The sequence below is a fragment of the Terrapene carolina genome, unplaced genomic scaffold, assembly GCF_002925995.2.
Source record: "Terrapene carolina triunguis isolate 2854851 unplaced genomic scaffold, T_m_triunguis-2.0 Scaffold96, whole genome shotgun sequence".
NCBI lineage: Eukaryota > Metazoa > Chordata > Testudines > Emydidae > Terrapene > Terrapene triunguis.
Genome location: NW_020664447.1, coordinates 41,307,384 through 41,328,072, shown reverse-complemented (window position 1 = coordinate 41,328,072; position 20,689 = coordinate 41,307,384). Strand labels below are relative to the sequence as shown.

The 20,689-nt window shown below is 45.1% G+C and overlaps 1 protein-coding gene across 1 annotated transcript in view; it reads right to left on the bottom strand.

Annotated features, from left to right (window-relative positions):
- Window positions 1-15,572, bottom strand: part of RPAP1 (RNA polymerase II associated protein 1) — a 50,495-nt gene extending 34,923 nt beyond the window's left edge. Inside the window, exons 1-7 of the mRNA XM_024197428.2 lie at window positions 15,523-15,572; window positions 9,137-9,381; window positions 7,853-8,001; window positions 7,534-7,626; window positions 5,939-6,125; window positions 4,691-4,867; window positions 1,113-1,310 (exon numbers count right to left, since the gene is read on the bottom strand). Of these exons, the coding sequence (XP_024053196.1) occupies window positions 1,113-1,310; window positions 4,691-4,867; window positions 5,939-6,125; window positions 7,534-7,626; window positions 7,853-8,001; window positions 9,137-9,326 (994 nt within the window). The 5' untranslated portion in view covers window positions 9,327-9,381; window positions 15,523-15,572. The remainder of the gene's footprint in view (window positions 1-1,112; window positions 1,311-4,690; window positions 4,868-5,938; window positions 6,126-7,533; window positions 7,627-7,852; window positions 8,002-9,136; window positions 9,382-15,522) is intronic.
- Between the last annotated feature and the right edge of the window lie 5,117 nt (window positions 15,573-20,689).

The following is a 20,689-nucleotide window of genomic DNA, read 5'->3' as shown; positions in this document are numbered from 1 at the left end:
TATTCATTGACAAGAAACTGGCATTTCCACCCCCTGTCCCATACACACTTTGCCTCCTTTCTGTCTGAACTTCAAAGACCAGCTCTGGCAAAGCAAAACACAGGAAACACCACAGAGAAGTTAGTAGGATTATCTTTGAAAGTTTCACTCTGTAAATGACAATTCTACAGCATGATTGCTCCCTTGCTGCTTTGTACTATTCTGTCACCCAAAGAATGGTGGAGCGCCCCAACAACAACCACCCCTGTGTGAACACCAGGCAGGCATCTGCTGGAAATCCACTCAGTTGGTTCTAAGCTCCAAGCCACACAGTAAGATCATGGGAAGTAAGGTAAGAAAAGACCAACTAGGTCACCCAACCTGACCAAGACTATTTACAGCAGAATTCCCACTAACATCTTGTCTTACAAGTAGGGCCGGCACCTTCCACGAGAGCTGAACTCTTGAAGGCAGAAGCCAAGCCCCAAAGGCTGTAAATACCCATCCTGTAGGTGTGCAGATTCATTGCGATTCAACAGTGGTTGCTGACATCCCTGGGCCATGCTACAAATGAATCAGCAGCAAAGGGCATCAGTCATTCCCAGAGAAAGCAGCTCTTCACGAAGTAGCGGTGCCATTTAAAGAAAGCTATTCCAGCAGCAGCTGCCTTTCTGTTTCTTTTTGCCACACTCTGTCCTTTCCTTTCCCTGCTCAGAAGATCAATGAGGCTCACCCTATAAAATGCATTTCCTCCCAATGCATCTCTGAATAAGTTACAGAGATTAATGGGTTCTCCCCATTTACCGTCCGCATTGTATAAAAAAAAAAAAAAAAGAAAACTAACAATGAAAAAGATAAAAAAAAAAAAAAAAAGAAAAGTACCACATAGATCAACCAAAAAAAAAAAAAAAAAAAAAAAAAAAAGGCAGCCTTACAATGCATAGAGCTCAAATTAAAATAAATGGTGTTGTTCCACTTGGACCCAAAATTTGATTTCTTCAAAAACTTCTGACCAAAGGCTAATTTGGGTATTTAACGAATTGCTGCAGAATTCAGCACTGGAATGATTCAGAAAACAGACAATCTTGCCACAGAATTAGGTCTACCATGCCACCAAGTACAAGTTTTGTTACCTGTGATTTCCATTCTTGTATCTTTTTCAGGCCACACAGACTCCTCCATGCCTGACCCCCCTACAGAGAAATCCTTCACAGTCTCCTCTGCACCATGCTGGGATTCAGTCCCAGGTTCTGGATGTCCAGGCTTCTCTCGTCTCTCCTGGCCTTCGTCAACACCACGTCGTGACTTTAAGAAAGCAACTAAGCTGGGATCTGAAAATAATCACAGACAAATAGAATAGCGAAATTGAGTCATCAAAATGCTTCTTGGTCCAACTCCTACTATTTAATGTTTTAGTCTTTTTTACTCCAGTCCCAAATGCTCTTGGTGATCCTCTCTAAGGCACTTACTGCTTCAGGATCTCTTGATCATGTAAGATGGGGACAACTGGTTGTTAAAATGACAGGAAGAACCAATCTGATAAATGTCTTTCAAGGCAGGGAAGAGACCCAAAATTCTATTAATTCTCCCAGTTCGCAAATATAAACAAAGTAATTTGCCCCCTGTATTACAAAAAAGGCACATACAAGCCACACTGTTAATTACGGAGAAAACTCTGCTCTCAGATCCACCTGGTAATCTCAGTTCTGACATTCTGCGCTCCCTATATATGGATTTCTCATTGACATCAACCTGAGTTCCACATGAATAGAAAGCACAGAACATAGTAAGAAGAATTATTCACATTTTATTGAACCACAACAAAGTTTCAGTTCAAGTTCTGGGTACAAGTTGAGAAGAGTTCTCTTTATCTGAACTGGATCACCATCCCTAATATCAGCCATGAACTTCACATCCAGAGAATCATAGGAACGAAAGGGACCTCGAGAGGTCATCTAGTCCAGTCCCCTATACTCATGGCAAGACTAAGTATTGTCTAGACCAGCCCTGACAGGTGTTTGTCTAACCTGCTCTTAAAAATCTCCAATGAATGGAGATTCCACAACCTCCCTAGGCAATTTATTCCAGTGCTTTATTCTCCAGTTGAGAATTTTTTCCTAATGTCCATCCTAAACTGTCCTACCGCAATTTAAGCCCATTGCTTCTTGTCCTACCCTCAAAGGTTAAGGAGAACAATTTTTCTCCCTCCTCCTTGTAACAACCTTTTATGTACTTGAAAACCGTTATGTCCCCTCTCAGTCTTCTTTTCTCCAGACTAAACAAACCCAATTTTTTCAATCTTCCCTAACAGGTCATGTTTTCTAGGCCTTTAATCGTTTTTGTTGCTCTTCTCTGGACTTTCGCCAATTTGTTCACATCTTTCCTGAAACGTGGTGCCCAGAACGGGACACAACACTCCAGTTGAGGCCTAATCGGTACAGAGTAGAGCGGAATTACTTCTCATGTCTTGCTTACAACACCCCTGCTAATACATCCCAGAATAATGTTTGCCCTTTTTATTTTATTTTTTGGCAAGTGTTACACTGTTGACACATATTTACCTTGTGATCCACTATGACCCCCAAATCCCTTTCTGCAGTACTCCTTCCTAGGCAGTCATTTTCCATTTTGTATGTGTGCAACTGATTACTCCACTTAGGAAGGAACACTTTCCATTTGTCCTTATTGCATTTCATCCTATTTACTTCAGACCATTTCTCCAGATCATTTTGAATCCAAAGCACTTGCAACCCCTCCCAGCTTGGTATCATCCTAGGGTGACCAGATGTCCCGATTTTATAGGGACAGTCCCAATTTTGGGATCTTTTTCACATTTGCTGTCTGATCACCCTATATCATCCGCAAACTTTATAAGTGTACTCTCCAAGCCATTATCTAAATCATTGATGAAGACATGGAACAGAACCGGACCCAGGACTGATCCCTGTGGGACCCCTCTTGATATGCCCTTACAGCTTGATTGTGAACTATTGATAACTACTCTCTGGGAATGGGTTTCCAAACAGTTATTCAACCACCTTATAGTAACTCCATCTAGGTTGTATTTCCCTAGTTTGTTTATAAGAAAGTCATGCAAGACAGTATCAAAAACCTTACTAGTGTCAAGATATACCACGTATAAACACTGGCAGCTCTCTTCATGATTTGGGGGGGGAAAGGGTGCTTGGAAGCGGAAGGTGTTTGGAGGGGAGAGAATATTCTTGAGACTAAAATACAGGTCAGAGTCAGGTGATCTGAGTTTTACCCCTAGCTCTGCCACAGACATCATATAATCTTGTGCCAGGCACATAACCTCTCTATGTGAGAGATTCCACATTTGTCAAGTGGGGACAGTAATAATTACATCCCTCGTGGGGGCATGGTGAGATTCAGTTCATTAAGTGTTTATCAAGTGCAGAGAGATCCTCCAATAGACGGTAACAGAAGTGAAATGTTATTAGAGAACAACAACAATCACACTGATTACTATTCAGGGAGAGGAGGCACAAGGTATTAGGAAATTCTCTGTAACCCTGAAGGGAGTTATACTGTTAGATTAACATTGGCTTGTGGAAATTTCACTCTGGTAAATGTACTCCATGTTTTGAAATCAGTTTATAGCAAGGAACAGAAGAAATCGGGACACAACAAGCTACCCTTTGCCCCTGTCTCTCTCTCTCTCTCTCTCTCTCTCTCTCACACACACACACACACACACACCCCACAATTCAATCTAAACCTCCCTCAGTGAGGGATCCCACTGGATCAAACACTGTGGGTCGGGTCCGACCATCTTAAAACACCCATTATTTCTATTAACGCAAGTAGAGTTGTGCTTTCCTGTACTTCGCTGCACAGAAAGAGGAAAAAGAGGTTTTCTTAATCATTCTAGAGTTATATGTATAAATATTATTCCGAAGACACTAATTACGAAGACACAGTGGTCAAAATCATCCTCTGCCTCAGCATAGTCTCTCCGGTGATAGAATCAATATAGTCCTGCTGCAAAGATCCCTACAATCTGAAGGGGCTATACAGGGTACAGTGCAGCTGGGCATGAAGCTTTATGATGTCCTCCACATCAAGGACATCTAACCTAGCTACTGGGCTGCAACAGCCCTCGCAGTGTCCCTATGCAGCCTGAGACTGGAGGGGAGGATTCTTTTCCTCCACTCCTTTGTGTCTGACCAGCATCGGGCCACATACTGAGGCTGGAGCCTGGGCTTAGGATTTGCCTCCATGTGAGCCATTCTTCATGCACAATTCACTATTTTGGGGGCATAAAATTCAACCCACAGATCTGACCGGTTTCATTCCCTGAAGCCAGAGGACTGAAAGTCCTGGTAATTTTACCCTGCTTGGCATAAACATAGATAATACAGGTATTTTTATTCCGGAAAAAAAAAAAAAAAAGTGAAATGCTTTTTGAAATGTATTAAATCTTCTGCCTCACTAATATTCTGTGGGGGCGAGTTCCACAGTGCAGAAAGCAAGGTTTCCTTTTATACAGTCTTGTTAAAAGCGATAGAAATAAAGACTAATTTCATCTCAGAGGTTTGGACAGTTCAGCTCTCTGAATTAAGGATGCCCCCAAGATTCTGTCTGCAACTGCTTTACTCCATCCCTTTGTGGCCTATCCAGTACACTCTACATCTCCTTCACCCTGGAATAGGCAGCAAGGTGCTCAAGTGCAGGATACTCGTGTTCATACCCAGCTGAACCAGCAGCCTCCTCTGTTCCTGCAGGATCTCCTCCTGGGTCATGGAGTGCAACTTCTGTAGGTTCTCCTTGTGGATAGCCAGAGCTTCCCGCTCACTCTCCAAGCTTCCAAGACCCTCTCCAGTTATGATACGTGGTCGCTGAGTGCTCACATCATCATCAGGTTTGCCTAGAAATTCCAGCAACAGAAGTCATTAGTGAGTCAAATGTCTATAGCATTATTAATTCATCCAAATCTGAAAAGATCAAAAACATGTCACTGCACAGAAATCAACTACTTTCCAGTTGTTTCAGATAAAAACAGTATTTAACAATGGATTACTATCCAAGGTAACAGTGAATATAACCTATTCCAGTTTTTCCAGCCACTGTTACCTGCCCTTTAGGTTCCTGCTCCAGGTTTAATGTTAGCTCTCTGCTAAGCCCTGGCACACCACCACTGCCCCCAGCCTGTCCATGTTTGCAATCTCCAACACTCACACTGCTCTCATGATTGTAAAAGATGGAGCACTACCCAAACCACACTGCAGGTTAGAGCGCACATAAACAAACAGGTGAAAGTCTGCTAAACAGACACATTTGCCTTGAAAGGTTGGGGACTGCTAATCTACTGATTTTCTTCTCCTTGACTGTCAGAGCTCTAAGTATACAGAAGGATCATGCCCTGAGCAAACCCCAGCTCTCTCTTTATCTGCCAATCTAACTCCCTTCTTAAAGAAAGGGTTAAATGGAATGAGCCTAACAGTGGTATAAAATTCTCATTTTATCAGATAGAGACTTAGATCCTTCAACTGGTCCATGGTCCACCCCACAAGGACATGGTCTCCAGGATTCAATTCTTTTTGTCTGGAAGGACAGCACATTCCATCTGCTCCATACAATACCAGAGCATCCTTAATACTGTAAACTGGAAATCCTACAGGCATTGGACTGCTCTTCAAACAGTTCTAAGTAACATCTCTGTAACAGTACCAATCATGTTTTGTACTGTCTTCACAGCAGCTGAAAGCCTTGTGTATTGAGCATTTGGGAGTGGGGGGGGAGGGGCAGGCAGCTGGAGAGGAGCCAAGTATGGGGAGAATGGCCTATCAGAAGAAACCCTAGACTTCCCATCAATACAGCTGACCATCTGAGAGTCACCAGCCATTTAACATTAGACACACAGAAGAACAACCCAATCTACATTAGTGGCGGCCATTTCAGTATGACAGTTGAGACAGACAGAGGCTTCATGACTCACCATCCTTAGTGCTGTGGAGTGCCTCCTCCTCTGCTGATCCAGGGGAACAGATGGCACCTGGAACTGCTAATATTCTGTGTGTATGCCTAGTCTCAACAGCAGGTGGAGCTGATACAGCCTCTTCAGCTGCTCTCTTAGCAGCTATCTTCTGTGCAAAGATACTTTTTCTTCCAGATTCCACCTTCACCTGTAGGAAGATAAATTCCCAGATCAACACTATCTCGTCTCCAGATGCCCCCACCCTCATATCACAGACAACCGTGTATACACTCTACAAAAGTGTTTCCAAAACAGGGGGTTTAGAACAGGACATTTATGAGGGAAATAAATACCAGTGTCTGCCCTCTCTCCTGCACATGCATGACGGTTTTCTACTGTATTGTTTGAAGGTAGAACAGAACGAAAAAAATAATTGCCCTCATTGTTTGCTGATTAGAGGCAACTGGGTTTAATTATAGGTGAACTCTGGCAAATCAGAAAGCAGATACACCTCAATATCAATGAGCACAACAGCTCACGATGTCCAGTTAATCTGAAACCCTGCTTATCTGAATGCTTTGCATTTCTGAGGATAAGTGGGGGTTGTACTGTACTCACCACATGCTTGGAACAGGCTTCTTACAAGATTATTGGACTGCAGTGGGGTGAGAAGATTTACACAGTAATAAGTGGGCGAGTGATGCTAAAATAATCCTGGCTAAATTAATGTGCTGCTTGTGCTAAGGAAGGTAATCCATGCACACTAAGGAAACAGGACTCCTGCACTTTTCTTGCCCAGTGACGGGAGAAGAGTGCCTAAAAAATGAGAGCCTATTAAAATAAAACTCTGAAGTTGCTTCCATATGCTTACATATTTATAGTAACAAACTTGGTGGTTTAATAGAAGCTACTCCTTTTTAATAGTCTTCCCTCTAAAAAGCCATCTCTTCAGATGCACCAGCACATCCATCATGTGTCATCGCCCCAGAAACTGGATCCCGCTCTCGTTCAGTTTTGTTTTCTTAGCCTGCACCTCCTGTTACTGCAAAACTAGGTTGACAGAAGCTGCTGCTTCTGATTCTAGCTTCACTAGCAGATTTCAGGCCAAACTAAATCAAAACCCAGAAAGCTGCAACAGATACGAATGCAAATCAACTCACAAGAGGGTTTGTGAAGAAGTACTACCCCCTGGGAAATTGGTACAAATCCAATCATTAAAGTCTTTTATTCTTTATTAATAGAATATGGTGTTTTTGCTGGTTAAAAAAAAAAAAAAAAAAACAGGCCATGTACATGGTGAGACCTGGATTCTCCCATGCTTCCTCAGCAAATAGCTCTGAAGGGATCTCTCTTTCTAGATTAGGGGAATTCAATCTCATGTAGTTGTAGGATACACGGCAACCCCTGACTCTGATTTGGCAGGACAGCTCTTTCTTGTGATGAGGAAGAACTTCAGTAGATATGGGAGTTAGCTCCTGATCTCCAGCATGCTGAGCTGCCTGCTTATAGCACAGAGAAGCACCTATACTGTTGGCAGGCATTCTGCTCTACGGTGGGAAATTCTGGTAGTTAAAGACGAAAGTGAGGGAAGACTCGGGTGAAGCTGCATTTCTGACCTCATTTTTTATTTCAGACCGGTGAAACGCTCTGGGAAACGGGTCTCCAGTGGGCACTGGCATGGTCACAGCTGCCATGCTTGTGTCTCGTTCCTGCAGGCAAGAAAAACAGAAGGAACTAAACAAACTACTTCTTGCATGTGCACACACAAACTGTTCGCTCTTCTCAAGGTGCTCCAGGATACTGCAGTGCCACACCTACTGGATTCACCACACTCTAGGACAGCAAGGGCTTCCTCCCATCTGATAACACTCCCTCCCTAGTGCTCTATTCACAGGAACCTGACACACTATTACAACACACAAGCACATAACGCACAATGATTTTGCTGAAGACTGCTGTGATGTGTCGATCATGACACTCCAATCTCTCCTCTGGATCCTCATCATCAAAGCGGACACAGGCATTTTTGAACTTGGACTTCTTTGGAGGTGCTGGAGTTAGGGCCGGGAGCACATCAGGAAAGTCTGAAGAGGCAAAAACAACAACAAAAGAACCCCAATGCACATTCCATGAGGCTATTTACGATGCACAGGAGTTACTCATATCTTCTAGGGACTAGATATGTACTAGGAAATCTTGCTCTGGTACTTTAAGGTGCCTATTATCTTGGCAAGAATTGAACATGATGAAGCAGCAAGTTGAGAATTCTCAACTTCTCTGGGAAGCAGAGGGTTTGAACTTATGTATTCACAGATTTTATTGCTGATTTATTTACAGGCATCACTCCTGGGGAAAGGCTTTAAAGAGTTGTGTGCACAGGGAAGAGCACTGAGTTCAAAATTGCAGGTCACAAGGGAAAGCTATAGGTACAAGGGCAATACACAGAAATGCGAAGACAACATACAGAAACAGAGAGGAAGCACTGTTCTGCAGTTAGAGCACAGGCTGAGGATTCCAGAGACCAAGCTTCTAATCCCAACTCTGCCAGTGACTCTCTGTGGGACCTTGAACAAGTCAATGCCTCAGTCTTTCCATCTGTAAAAGTGGGAACAATATTTCCCTACCTCACCAATGGCTGAGAGGTTTAAATCATTGATGTTATAAAAGCACCTGGAACTTCGATGATCAAAGGTACTATAGAACTGGTTATAGTTATCAGTGCAGTGGCAGGCTGATGGATGTTAGAGGAAGGAATATATAGCACACTAAAACAGCTGGATGCCGGCAGGACTGTGTGGAGAATTTAACAGAGGCGCTCAGGAGAGAGTCTAAATGCAGGGTAAAACAGCTGGTGCTATGCACATGAGACAGCTGAGGTAGCTACTACAAATAAAAGTCCAAGCAAATGGAATATTGCAGGGAGAATGGATGTATGATGCCAGGATTGCACTTGAGGCAGACGTGTATTGCAGGGATAACTCTGATGGACGCTGTTGGAGGACATGCAGAAGCAAAGCACAGATCATAAGAGGAGCACTTTACCCTAGATATAGGAGTAAGGATGAAGAATACCACAAGCAGGATACAAATGCAGGGGAAAAGCAGATGGATGTTGAAGGCAAGGAGGTAGAAGGCATAAAGCATACAAGTGATTACCCAAAGATAAAGGGGGAAGATGTCCATATTAACATAAAGTAAAGACACCCCAAAGAAAGTTACCGTCTAGTATCACCACATCCCTGCTGTCCTGCAGTGGGGGTCTCTCCTCATCTCCACAGCCAGCAGCTCCTCGCCTCTTGTCTGCTTTCTTCACTACATTCACTGCCGGGGAAGCCCTTGCTGCCAGGAACTGATTCTGAAATCGCAGCAGATCTGCCTCAGACTCTCCAGGCTTTGGCCTTGACAACATCCTGCTTCCTCACTCTTGCTGCCTGCCCTAGAGCTGTGTGTCACTCCTAGGGTACCTGGTGCACACAAAGGAAACAAATTAGAGACTTGGATTCTGAGGAGAAACCCCCCACACGTTTCCTTCTGACACACACAGCTCTCCCACACTCTGACTGCAGTACCCCACCCTCTTGAATCACCCCGACCACCATTCTTCCCATTAATGGCGCAAATGAACTGTGACCTTGTCTTCACTACCAGTCAATGCGCTACCAGACAAGCAGACACCTGCTCTGCCAGACATTTGGGAGCAAAACACCATCAGTCCAACAAACACAGCCAGCCAACAGGCATTGCTCTTTTCGAAGATATTTAAAAACAAACGTTGCATGCAGCCTTTAATTGTGTGAGGCTGTTAGTGTTTAACCCCAGGTGGTGTAGTTGGATTTATCCTACTTTCAGCATCAAAATTAGTGCAAGGTCACTCAGAAGGTGCAAACATAAAATTCCCTCTTTGGAATCAATCACCTCTCTCCACCCATCTAGCATTGGCCTCCTCTCAGAATTTTACCATTCTCTGTCCACCTTTTGTGCAAGAGTCATCTCCTCTGCAGCTCCTGCAAACTGGAACAACTTTCCTATATCTTCCTGCCTCTTTCACTCTCCATCTCACTCAAATCTTACCTGAAAAGTGATTTCTCCCTTGATTATCCCTCTTAATTTTGCCCTCCCTCTGTCACTGGCCTTCTGCCTGGGATTTAATGTTTGGGGAGAAGGATGCTATAGGAAATAACTCTATATTTACAATCTAAATAATCTATATTTGGAATATGTGGATCACCTGTATTGAATCTATTAGAAGGAAATAGCTGGAATACGGGACATAGTGCACCCCGGTATAACACCACTGACTTCAATGGCATTAGACTAGGGATGGATCCATCCCATTCTTTCACTGTTCTTTATCCAAAGACTCATATAAATGCAGCCATTATGTTTCAAAAACTCTCTATTTTGAAAAAAAGACAAGAAGTTAGGCAAAAATGTTTAGATTCAAGTGGCTATCTTTAGGCACCTAATAAAGTAGATTTTCTGAGGTGCTGAGGACCCTCAGATCCCATTAGCTTCAATGGTACTTGTGAGTGCTCAGCACCTCTGACTGTCAGACCTCTTTGTCTGATGCCTGAAGGAGGATTTTGGTGCCAAATTTCAGACACCCAAGTTTGAACACAATGGCCTAATGCAGGGGTTCTCAAACTGGGGGTTGGGATCCCTCAAGGGGTCGTGAGGTTATTACATGGGGGGTCGTGAGCTGTCCGCTTCCACCCTAAACCCCACTTTGCCTCCAGCATTTATAATGGTGTTAAATATATTAAAAAGTGTTTTTAATGTATAAGGTGGGTTGCACTCAGAGGCTTGCTGTGTGAAAGGGGTCACCAGTACAAAAGTCTGAGAACCCCTGGCCTAATGCTTGTGACAGTTGCCAACTCAACAGTCATAGAGGGTGTCCTTTATTTTTGCCAAGACCAGGTACAACATAGGCAACAGCAGGGTGAACTTCCCTACGCTACCCTGCCAACAGAACCATCTCTAGGAGCAAGAGGGAAATTCCTTGGCTTCTCCTCTGAGACTGCCAACAAAGGTCCCTCGAGTGGCTGCTGGCAGGTTTTTGGGGGCCCTGGAATGAGGCTGCCCTATATTAGGTAATAGGGAGGTAACATTGTGCTATGTTCTTTGTAAACACAAGACAGCATGATTTTATATCACAAATCAGCATGTATTGATGCTGGATTGCCTTTAAAGGGAGAAGGCAGAATGCTGCCTTACAATCTGGCTTCCTTCCAACGGCACTGCAACACCTGTGACTTATTTAGACACTTCTTCCTTCTTCACTTCACGACACAAGCACACATGCTTGTAGTTTATTTATGGAGCTCTCTGCCGCAGCAAGGGCTGCAATAATCTCATTTTGATTGATTGGTTCTCCCTATGATATGCATAAGCAGCACCACGGGACATCAGAAACCCAGGACTTCAAAGACCATCAGAGCTCAAATTATGATGGTGCTGGAGTATCAGAAACAAACTGGCTAGAATCAAAATGTGTTACAGATGTCCCTCAAATAAATCCCTCACCAATTCTTCCATCCTTGCCCTGCCTTCAACACTCAGATTTACACATGCCTACCTGGCTATTCTGTGCTTTACTCTCACCATCTGAAAATAATGGGGTCACATAGTCACTTTAGAACAGTCCAGAGAAAAACATCAGACACTGTGGGGTGAAAGCCAGCCACAGAAGACACTGAGAAAGAGAGAGGGGTTTCTGGAACAAGTCAAAGCCACTCCCCTCAGCATGGGTGTAACTACCGCTCCTTGGAGTGCTGAGTAACAATAGAACATCAGAGTTATAGTGTGGATGAGAATTTAACCTTGTTCTGGAATCAGGCTTAAGCCTTGAACACCCACATTCCCGATTCCATCCATGTTGTAACTGGGTCAAGAGGCAGACATGTTGTAACCAGCTTCCCCAGTTTGGTGTATTTGTAAGTGTGGATGAGCCCGAAATGGTTTAAATACATTTGATGCTAGCAGGTGGGCAGGAGTAGCGTGCACGGGATCATTTTTCCCAATACTTTTATTCTATCTAGACCATTCACCAGACTACCTACGGGATGACTGCAGTACAGTTTGGTTTGCACAGCTGTCAGAAAGCCCTTCTCACAGCTGGCAGAAAAAGTATACTAGAACATTGCCAGCAATAACCATATTGCTACTAGTGGAGCTCTGAACCCAGTGCAGCAGCAGGGACTTAAAGACTGGTCCCAATTGCCTTGCAACTCAGGCCTCCATCTGCACTACAAGAAGAACCTTAATACATAGCAACAGAGAGTCCTGTGGCACCTTTAAGACTAACAGATGTATTGGATGAAACCTTATGCTCCAATACATCTGTTAGTCTTAAAGGTGCCACAGGACTCTCTGTTGCTTTTTACAGATCCAGACTAACACGGCTACCCCTCTGATACTTAATACATAGTTATCTGCCACACTTAAGAGTGTCCATATATACATTTTTTATTACAATTATTTTTGGTAAAACACCTACCAGCACTGTTGATAGAAAGTAATGGTCTATAAACATCCTGGAGACCAGTGTTTTAGACTAGATATGGAGAGAGGGGGATGGGAACAGGTGTAGGAGATTCATAGAATCATAGAACTAGAAGGGACCTCGGGAGGTCATGTAGTCCAGTCCCCTGCACTCAAGGCAGGACTATTATCTAGACCAGTGGTCCCCAACCTTTTTGTGGCCAGTAGCACATTCATGTTTTCAGAAAAGTGTGGTGGGCGCCAACAATTTTTCAAGGCTTATTTTGTATTTGTACATTAATATGAAAAACATCATATTTAATATTACATAATATATGAATCCAGAGAGAAGCCGGAGAGAAGCCGCGAGGACAGAGAATGATGAGGCAATATTTACCATTATAATGGTAAATGAGTATGTTTCTAAGAGTTGCAAAGCTTCCCAGAATCAGCATTAAAGTCTGTTAAGTGAGCGGGTCCATCTCTCCCTCCTCACTGGATACAAAACAATTGAAAGTTGTTGATTTGGGAGGTTTTTGTGTAGCATACAACTTCATTATGGAGCATCCCATACTTAGAAAATTTCTTCCAGCACCTCCTAAATTCACCTCCCACTTATGGTAATGGGTACTGACTCAGTTTAAGACATCTGCCTGAAAATATTTGCTGATTTGATGTGAGCCACTACCATAGTGATTTCTGATTAGGTGCCAGATGAACTGTGCTTATACTGGGGGAGCGTGAACAGAAGGAAAGCTATAAGCAGCCTGTAAGTGGTAAGACAGCAGCTCTGGCTTAGATGTGGTTAATAAATGAGGAAGGGCACCCCATTCCGGAGTGTAGGAAAATTCCTCTCTGATTGTGAGGAGTCTCTGAACCCCAAGGTCTCTTATTTTCCCCATCCCCAATATGACATTGTTAACTCCTTTCAATGGAGATTACCATCTTAGTCACCAAAATGGACCAGAAGGGACCTGCCCCTCAATCACAGCTCCTAAATCAGACAAAGGGATCACTATAGGGCAACATACGGTGCTTCCTCCAGCCAGAGGCTGAGCACACTCTCTCCACAACATCTCCAGCCCTTTCCTGCTGGCCTTGAAGTGGGGTAGTGAAGGGAGAGAGGCAGAGAACTGCACTCAGGCAGGCCTCCCTCATGGCAGTGCAGAGATCAAGGAAGGTCACAGCCGTAGTGCTCTAAATCAATGTCAATGAAAGACTAACTGAGCTATTTATCTGTCTACTAAACCAATGTGTGCTATGTCGTATTGCCCCTCATGAAAGGCTTTTTTCATCCTACAGCAACTGACACCAAAAAAAAACAAACAAACCCCATAACAGATATGGGGATGGGGGTGGTAACTGTAGCCTGTAATCAACAGTATAGATAGCCAAATATCCTGGGCTATAATCAGTCTAACCCTGGAAGAGGACCTGCTGAATGGGCTACCTGCAGGAGAAAAAACGAGGTTTATATTGGTCACAGAATATTTAATACCTGCATTTGGATCAGGTAACAGTCAATGCCTTAGGAAAAATTAGGGCCCCTACACTATCCATTGGGTCTTTGGGGTAACGGAAGCCTCAAGAGTTACTGCAGAGGGCCATGTTAATGTTAAATGTTAATGTTAAATGTTAAAATAAAGGAAGATATCTGCTGTTAATAGATCATTACAGTAGAATAAACGAAAGTACTCAGCAGTTTTTTCAGAGTACGCAACATTGATGGGGTTTTGGTATACAGTACAAGTCATTCTATGTGAGGATTTTGAGACAGATTATAAAAATAGGCTTAGGTTAGAACCTGTAGAAGTAAATGGCTCTTGGTCTGAAAAATAATTTGTCAAAATAACTCACACACAGGTTAGTTACGATTATATAGTGATATTCACCATATGGTGAAATTTATTGCTACTGTATGTGTTGGAGGTTGCTGCTGGTTGGAGGAAGAGGGTGGTTAATGTTTTGTTGTGCTTTCAAAACATTGTCCGTGGCACCAAAAATTTAGGGTAAGTGCCCATTTTTCAACTATTTGTTGTAAATCTAAACATACATAACATTCCAACATACATTCATAAGCCAGGGCAAAACTGATATGTCCTAGTAAGCTTTATTTCTCACATCTGTGACTACATGTCCCTTTTAGGTCAACATGTGTCCAAGACAGTAGCTGAGGGTATGTCTACACTGTAATTAGACACCCACTGCTGGCCCATGCCAGTTGACTCAGACTCAGCCTAAGGAGCTGTTCAACTGTGGTTTGGGCTCAAGCCCAAATTCTGGGACCCTCAGCCCTGGCAGGGTCCTACAGGTTGGGCTCCAGCCTGAGCCCAAACTTCTACACCACAATTAAACAGCTCCTTAGCCAGAACCCCCTGGACACAGCCTGAATCAGCTGGCAGGGGACCAGCTGTGGGTTTTTAATTGCAGTGTGAACATACCCTACGCGTCTCCAATGCCTCAATAATAGCAGAGAGTGCCTATATAATCTCCAATAGCACTTTTATATCCCTTAAAGGGTCCCCCGGTGGTGGTGGGGGGCGGGTTAGAATTTTTCCTTCCCTTTGCGGGTCACTTCCAATTTACCTCTGAATGGATAACCCTAAATCTCAAACTTTTGCCAGCTTTCACCCAGCACCCTCCTACCACACCATTACTGCGACCCACTGTGTTTCTGGGTGGTTGCTAGGCACGTGTGTGTGTGTCTCCGGGTGGTGGGGGGCGGCGGGGAGGACTGTCCCCTGGCTGCGATCTGCTGGCGGGGAGGGGGGGCGGCAGGGAAGTAAGGAAATGGGCAGCATTGGGGCACTCCGCTCCGGAATGAGACAGGGGGATTTTCTAGCAAGGAACGAAACGAAACTTTCGGTCTCTGTCTGACACACGCTTCCCGGGCGCAGGAAGGACGGACAGACACACAGACACCCCCGAGGGGGTTTTACTGCTGCCCACGCACCAGTGGCCCAGGGCGGGAGCGGATCCGTGCCGCATGAGGAGCGGGAGATCTGCTCCTGCTGCCTGTCCCCACTCAGCCCCGTCCTTCGCCCCCTGGGCAAACGCGGCTCCCCGCCGCCCCGAGGGGAACAGCCCTGGACAAGCCTCTGCCCCAGTCACCGGCTGACACTAACCTGCGCATGTGGGCCACCCCTGCCATCCCGCCAGCCGCAGCACTTCCGCCCCGCAGTAATCGTCACTTCCGCCCGTAAGCCGCGCCCTTTCACCCCGGGCTAGAGCGGTTTCCAAAGCTCTTGTCTCCGCCCACCGCCGCCATATTGGAGCCGTGGGAGAAGAATAGCTCAAGGCAGGGCGGCGGCTCACGTGGGTTGATGGGGCTGTGCGGTCCGAATGTGTGACGCAAGCAGCGTATGTCTCCGGGAGTCCGCCTCCCTGACGTACGGCTGTCAGTCAACGCCCGCTGGGGAGCTGCAGCCTGGGCCCGCGAGTGAGACTTGCACGTGGCTAGGCCCCTCCTGCCCCCGCCCCGACAGCATATCCCAGTGCCAGCTGGGCCCTGCCTCGCGCCTCTGCCCCGCAGCGCGTGCCTGGCTCCTTCCCTGCCCCACGCGAGCCCAACACGGCCATTCCCCGCCACTGCCCAGAGCCCGCTTGCCTGGCAGAACGCCCTGTGCGGAGAGGACCTCGCGCTCCCAGGGAGCCAGAGCCCCGCTCACAGAGGAAGGAAGGAGATACCAACTGTGGCCGTAGCCAGCCTGCAAATCCCTGGGGAGGTGCTTAACTTCCTGCGCGTGGGAGTTCAGCCGGGCTGCTCCCCTGCCTAAAGTTAAGCCTGTGCATGAATCTGTGAACATTTGGAGCGAGGCAGGAGCAGTAAAGGGGACTGAATTCCCCATTGCAATGTGTCGGATTTGCAGCAGGTAAAAAGAATATTAATTAAAGCTGATCTCCTGGGTATGCCCCTGGAGAGCTGCCAAGTCTCTTGCTTCTCCCAGTAGACAGTTGCTTTTTGGCCTGGCACACTAGCCTACTGGCAAAAACCTAATCTGCTAGTGCTGGCCTGCAGGGTCAGTGAGAAACAGTGGCATTAAAATGCTGGCACTAAAAATCAATGCCACTAAAATATTTCCCTGAATCCTCTTATGATGTAGATTGTCCCAATTCAGGTTCTTGGTATTCAAGACAATCTTAAGGACCCAGGGTTTTAATACTTGTGCCTGGATTTATGTAAATACTTTAAAAATTATGCAAATTTACAATCTTACTTTTTATGTTGTTGTTAGAAGGTGTTTGCATGGGGAGACTGGAAACACTAAAGGAGAAAAGGTGTCTATAGCAATATGAGTGTAGCTGACTATATAATTTCCATTGCTTTTTGCAGTGGTGGTGTAGCTGTGTTGGTCCCAGGATATTAGAGAAGGTGAGTGAGGAATATCTTTTATTGGACCACCTTCTGTTGATGAGAGAAAAAAAAAAAAGATAGAAAAGCTGCTGTTACCTACAGAAAAGGAGTAACTGCCTTTAGAGCTGAGGCTTATTCAGCTTTCATCTTTTTCCACTTTGTAGATGTATTGTGTGGGGGTGGGATTATAAATGCCACTCAAAGGATTCAGATCAGGGATGCCCATACTGTGGCCTGAGGGGCAAATGCAGGCTGTGGAATTCTAATTTGCTCTTCATAGCCACCCTGTCCCTCCAGGGTCTGAACCAAGTTGATTGTCTGCAGGATTTTAAAATTCTTTTCAGCATATAAAGGAGGGTAAAAGCAAATATTGGGTGTGTATGAATTACTAAAACATGTAAATCTCTATGCAAACAGCCCCTAGTCTCCTGGCAGGCAACCAGCGTGACTGTCAGTGTTGCAGATTTGGGACACTTCTTGGCCTAAAACCAAGGTCATGATAAACTTAAAATGTCAAAAGGGGAGAAATTCAGTTCTGCACCGAAAACACTAAACAGAGAACTTCCTTCTCCTCAGCCATCAAAGTCCTCCAACAGGCCATGCTGCTTCTAGGAATGGCAAAGTTAAGAACCCCTCCATTGTGGTTCTTTGAGGGTGTTTTTTTAAATAAAAGAGTGGCCAGCACAGAAAATATCCTATAGATGCACAGTCCAACCCACCAGCGAGGCAGAGAGATCACAGGCACAATTCTGATTCTGACCCAATGATCTGACACCCTTCTACAGTCTCCTTCTGGAACTAACGTTGCCTGATTCTGATTAAGGCCATCATGGCTGTTGGCCTTCACATGTTGAGCAGTTAATACTACATCTAGTTTACTTAGGAGCTGCTATATTTATCCCTCATGTTAGGAACACCTAACTACCTGTGTGGGTTCCCAGGAAAGGACCCCCCCGAATCTTTGGAGCTCCTCTGATGCTGCCCTATCAGAGTGCAGCTCTTCTGCTGGCAGAGCTGTGCTTTGCATTTGCTAAAGGAACTGGAAGAGAGTGAAAGATGATTCACAGAGAACTATGTTGCTTCTAGAAGCCTGGACTTTGCAGCACAGGCTAGCCACCTGAGTACAAACCCAGGGGGTTGGGCTGTTGCTCGTGCCATGGTGTTCACACAGTTTTAGTGTGCTAGCTTGAGCAGAGCTAGTGTATGTCTGTGTACCCAGGCTGGGAGGCATGCTCCCAGGTGCACCCTGGGAGACTTAAGGCCTGATTCTGCACTGCATTGAAACCTTCCTAGTTACACCAGCATAAAACTCAATGGACAATCAGGCACTTACCTTTAGTTTGTAGTTCCCAGGTTCTGCTGTTCTGGGGATGGGGGAGTAGATAACACAGCTTTTGGGGGGAGGGGCATGTAGATGGAGTTTGAAATAATTATTTAAGTTGCTTGGTACTGGACCTCTAGGGCCAAAATCTGTACCCATTGACTTCAATTGGTTTTGGATTATGCCCCTAGTTCAGGGGTTAGCAACCTTTCAGAAGTGGTGTGCCGAGTCTTCATTTATTCACTCTAATTTAAGGTTTCGCGTGCTAGTAATGCATTTTAACGTTTTTAAAAGGTCTCTTTTTATAAGTCTATAATATATAACTAAACTATTGTTGTATGTAAAGTAAATAAGGTTTTTAAAATGTTTAAGAAGCTTTATTTAAAATTAAATTAAAATGCAGAGCCCCCGGACCGGTGGCCAGGACCCAGGCAGTGTGAGTGCCACTGAAAATCAGCTCGCGTGCCGCCTTTGGCACGCGTGCCATAGGTTGCCTACCCCTGCCCTAGTTCATTTGAAGTAAGGAGGCTGCATTTTCATTTGTTATAAGGCTTTAGTTAATCTCTAGAATAGACTGGTCAAAGCATGACTAACAAATAATCTGCAGAGAGCAATACTGTGCTGTAAAAGGGATGGACAAGGTGACCTAACAGGAATAAGTATTTTTCATCTCTGATTTATCTCAAATCTTCTGTACAAGTTCTGAGGTCTGTATGGTATGACAGGTACTGTAGGCATGAAATAGGGAAGTGTCCATAATATTTTCTGTCAGATAGGTATAAAAAAAACCCTTAGTATTCAATTATAAATTTCTCCCAGACAAGAAGACTTCCTGTCAAAGCTGCCAGAGTTGTATGTATCTTCCCCCCTCATTATTTTTTTATAATCAGTTTTAATAATACAGTCAGATGCTATATATAGTCTATGCTATCAATAAATCATGCCCATGCATCTTCATATTTGTCCTATAATTTATAAGTACCAGTTTACTTGTGTGCATCTGTTAAATTATTCTGGCTAACAAAATGTCCCTAGTCCAGTTCCAGGAGTCATGAGAGGTGAACTGCAATGCTTTTTAACTTAGAATTAAAGAAAGAAATTGCATTAGACTTTATGGACTCCTTCCCGTCAGTCACAAACCTGGATAATCATCTTCATTCCCAGTTCTAGTCCACCACAAGACCCCAGTTTAACACCTTGTAGTAGAAGCTATTCATCTTCTGATCAAGGGATGGCCATGACAGTCTCTCCCTAAGGGCCATATGCGTCCCCTCCATTGAGTGGCATGGAAGAGAGCAGAATGACAAAGATCTCTTGGAAACGGGCTTGGAGGATTGTATGAAGGAGAAGGCAATGGGGATATACACTATGTCCACCAATAGTCTGTCGCAGAGCTGCAACATGATAAAAATAGTGACAGGCTGCCTGAAAGGGGGCTGGCTGGGAGATACAGCCACAGTTGGGGTGTTCTTCCTCCAAAAAGATGGAATTTATGCAGCACTAGTCAGCCCTCTCCACTGTGGAGTTAATCCTGCAAGGTGCTGAGTGCCATCAGTTCCCATTGAAGTCAGTAAGAATGAAGGCGCTGAAGGCTGCAGAGGAGTGCTCAGCACATCACAGGAAAAGCCATACATGAACCCTCTGGGAAGACCCATAGCCCAGTCCAGCAAAGCACACAAGTATGTGTGTAGCTTAAAGAATGAGTAGTCCCCCATGTAGTCAAAAGGCACTACTCATATGCTTAAAGTTATGCACATTGTCACACCACACTGGCACCTCCTGCTGGCTGTTTCAGGAATTAGCTCTGGTCAGCAGATATGCCCTCCAGTGGTAGCAGCTCTCCCATCCTCATCTTTACCTGCAGACTCACTGCCTCTGCTTTGTGGCATAGCCCTCCAGCTGTGTCACAATCCAGGTTCCCCCCCTTCCAGGGGACTCCTTCCACAACAGTCTAGCTGCTCCTCGCAGTGACTTGGCAGGCCATAGCCTGGCTGCTTCTTCAGCGGCGAGTGGGGAAAGAGAACCCAGGCCCACCCCCTATTCTGGGTCCCAGCTCCAGCCACAATTCTGGGTCCCAGGCCAGGGTCCCTGTAAACAGCTTCCCACTGCCTCTCCTTTCTTTCTCCATCAGTGTCAATTCCCTGGGCCACTTCCCCACAGCCCCAGCACCTGCCTCTGGCTCCTTCACCCTCTTCCCAGGGCCTCAGGCCTGCAAGTCCTAGCAACCCTGTTCACAGTACTAGTCCCCTTCTTTGGGCTTCCTGTTGCACAGTCACTTGGTTTGGCCTGCAGCTTCCTTTTATATAGGCCAGCTGGGCCCTGATTGGCTAGTCCAGCTGCTGCCCTAATTGTCTGTTGCCTTGCAGCCCTCCAGGCTGTTTTAACCCTATCAGGGCCAAAGCGGGGCAGACACCCTGTCACACACATCCATATGAGCACAGCTGGAGTCAATGACAGCTTTGTTGCAAGTGGGACAAATTGAGAGGCAAGCAAAGCCAATGTGCATGTCCATATATACCCAGAGATCCACCTACAGAGTTCTGGATGGCTTTTCTTTTAGATCTCCAGCCTTCATGGGGATTTGAACCCAGGCCTACTGTACCAAACCCAACAGGTA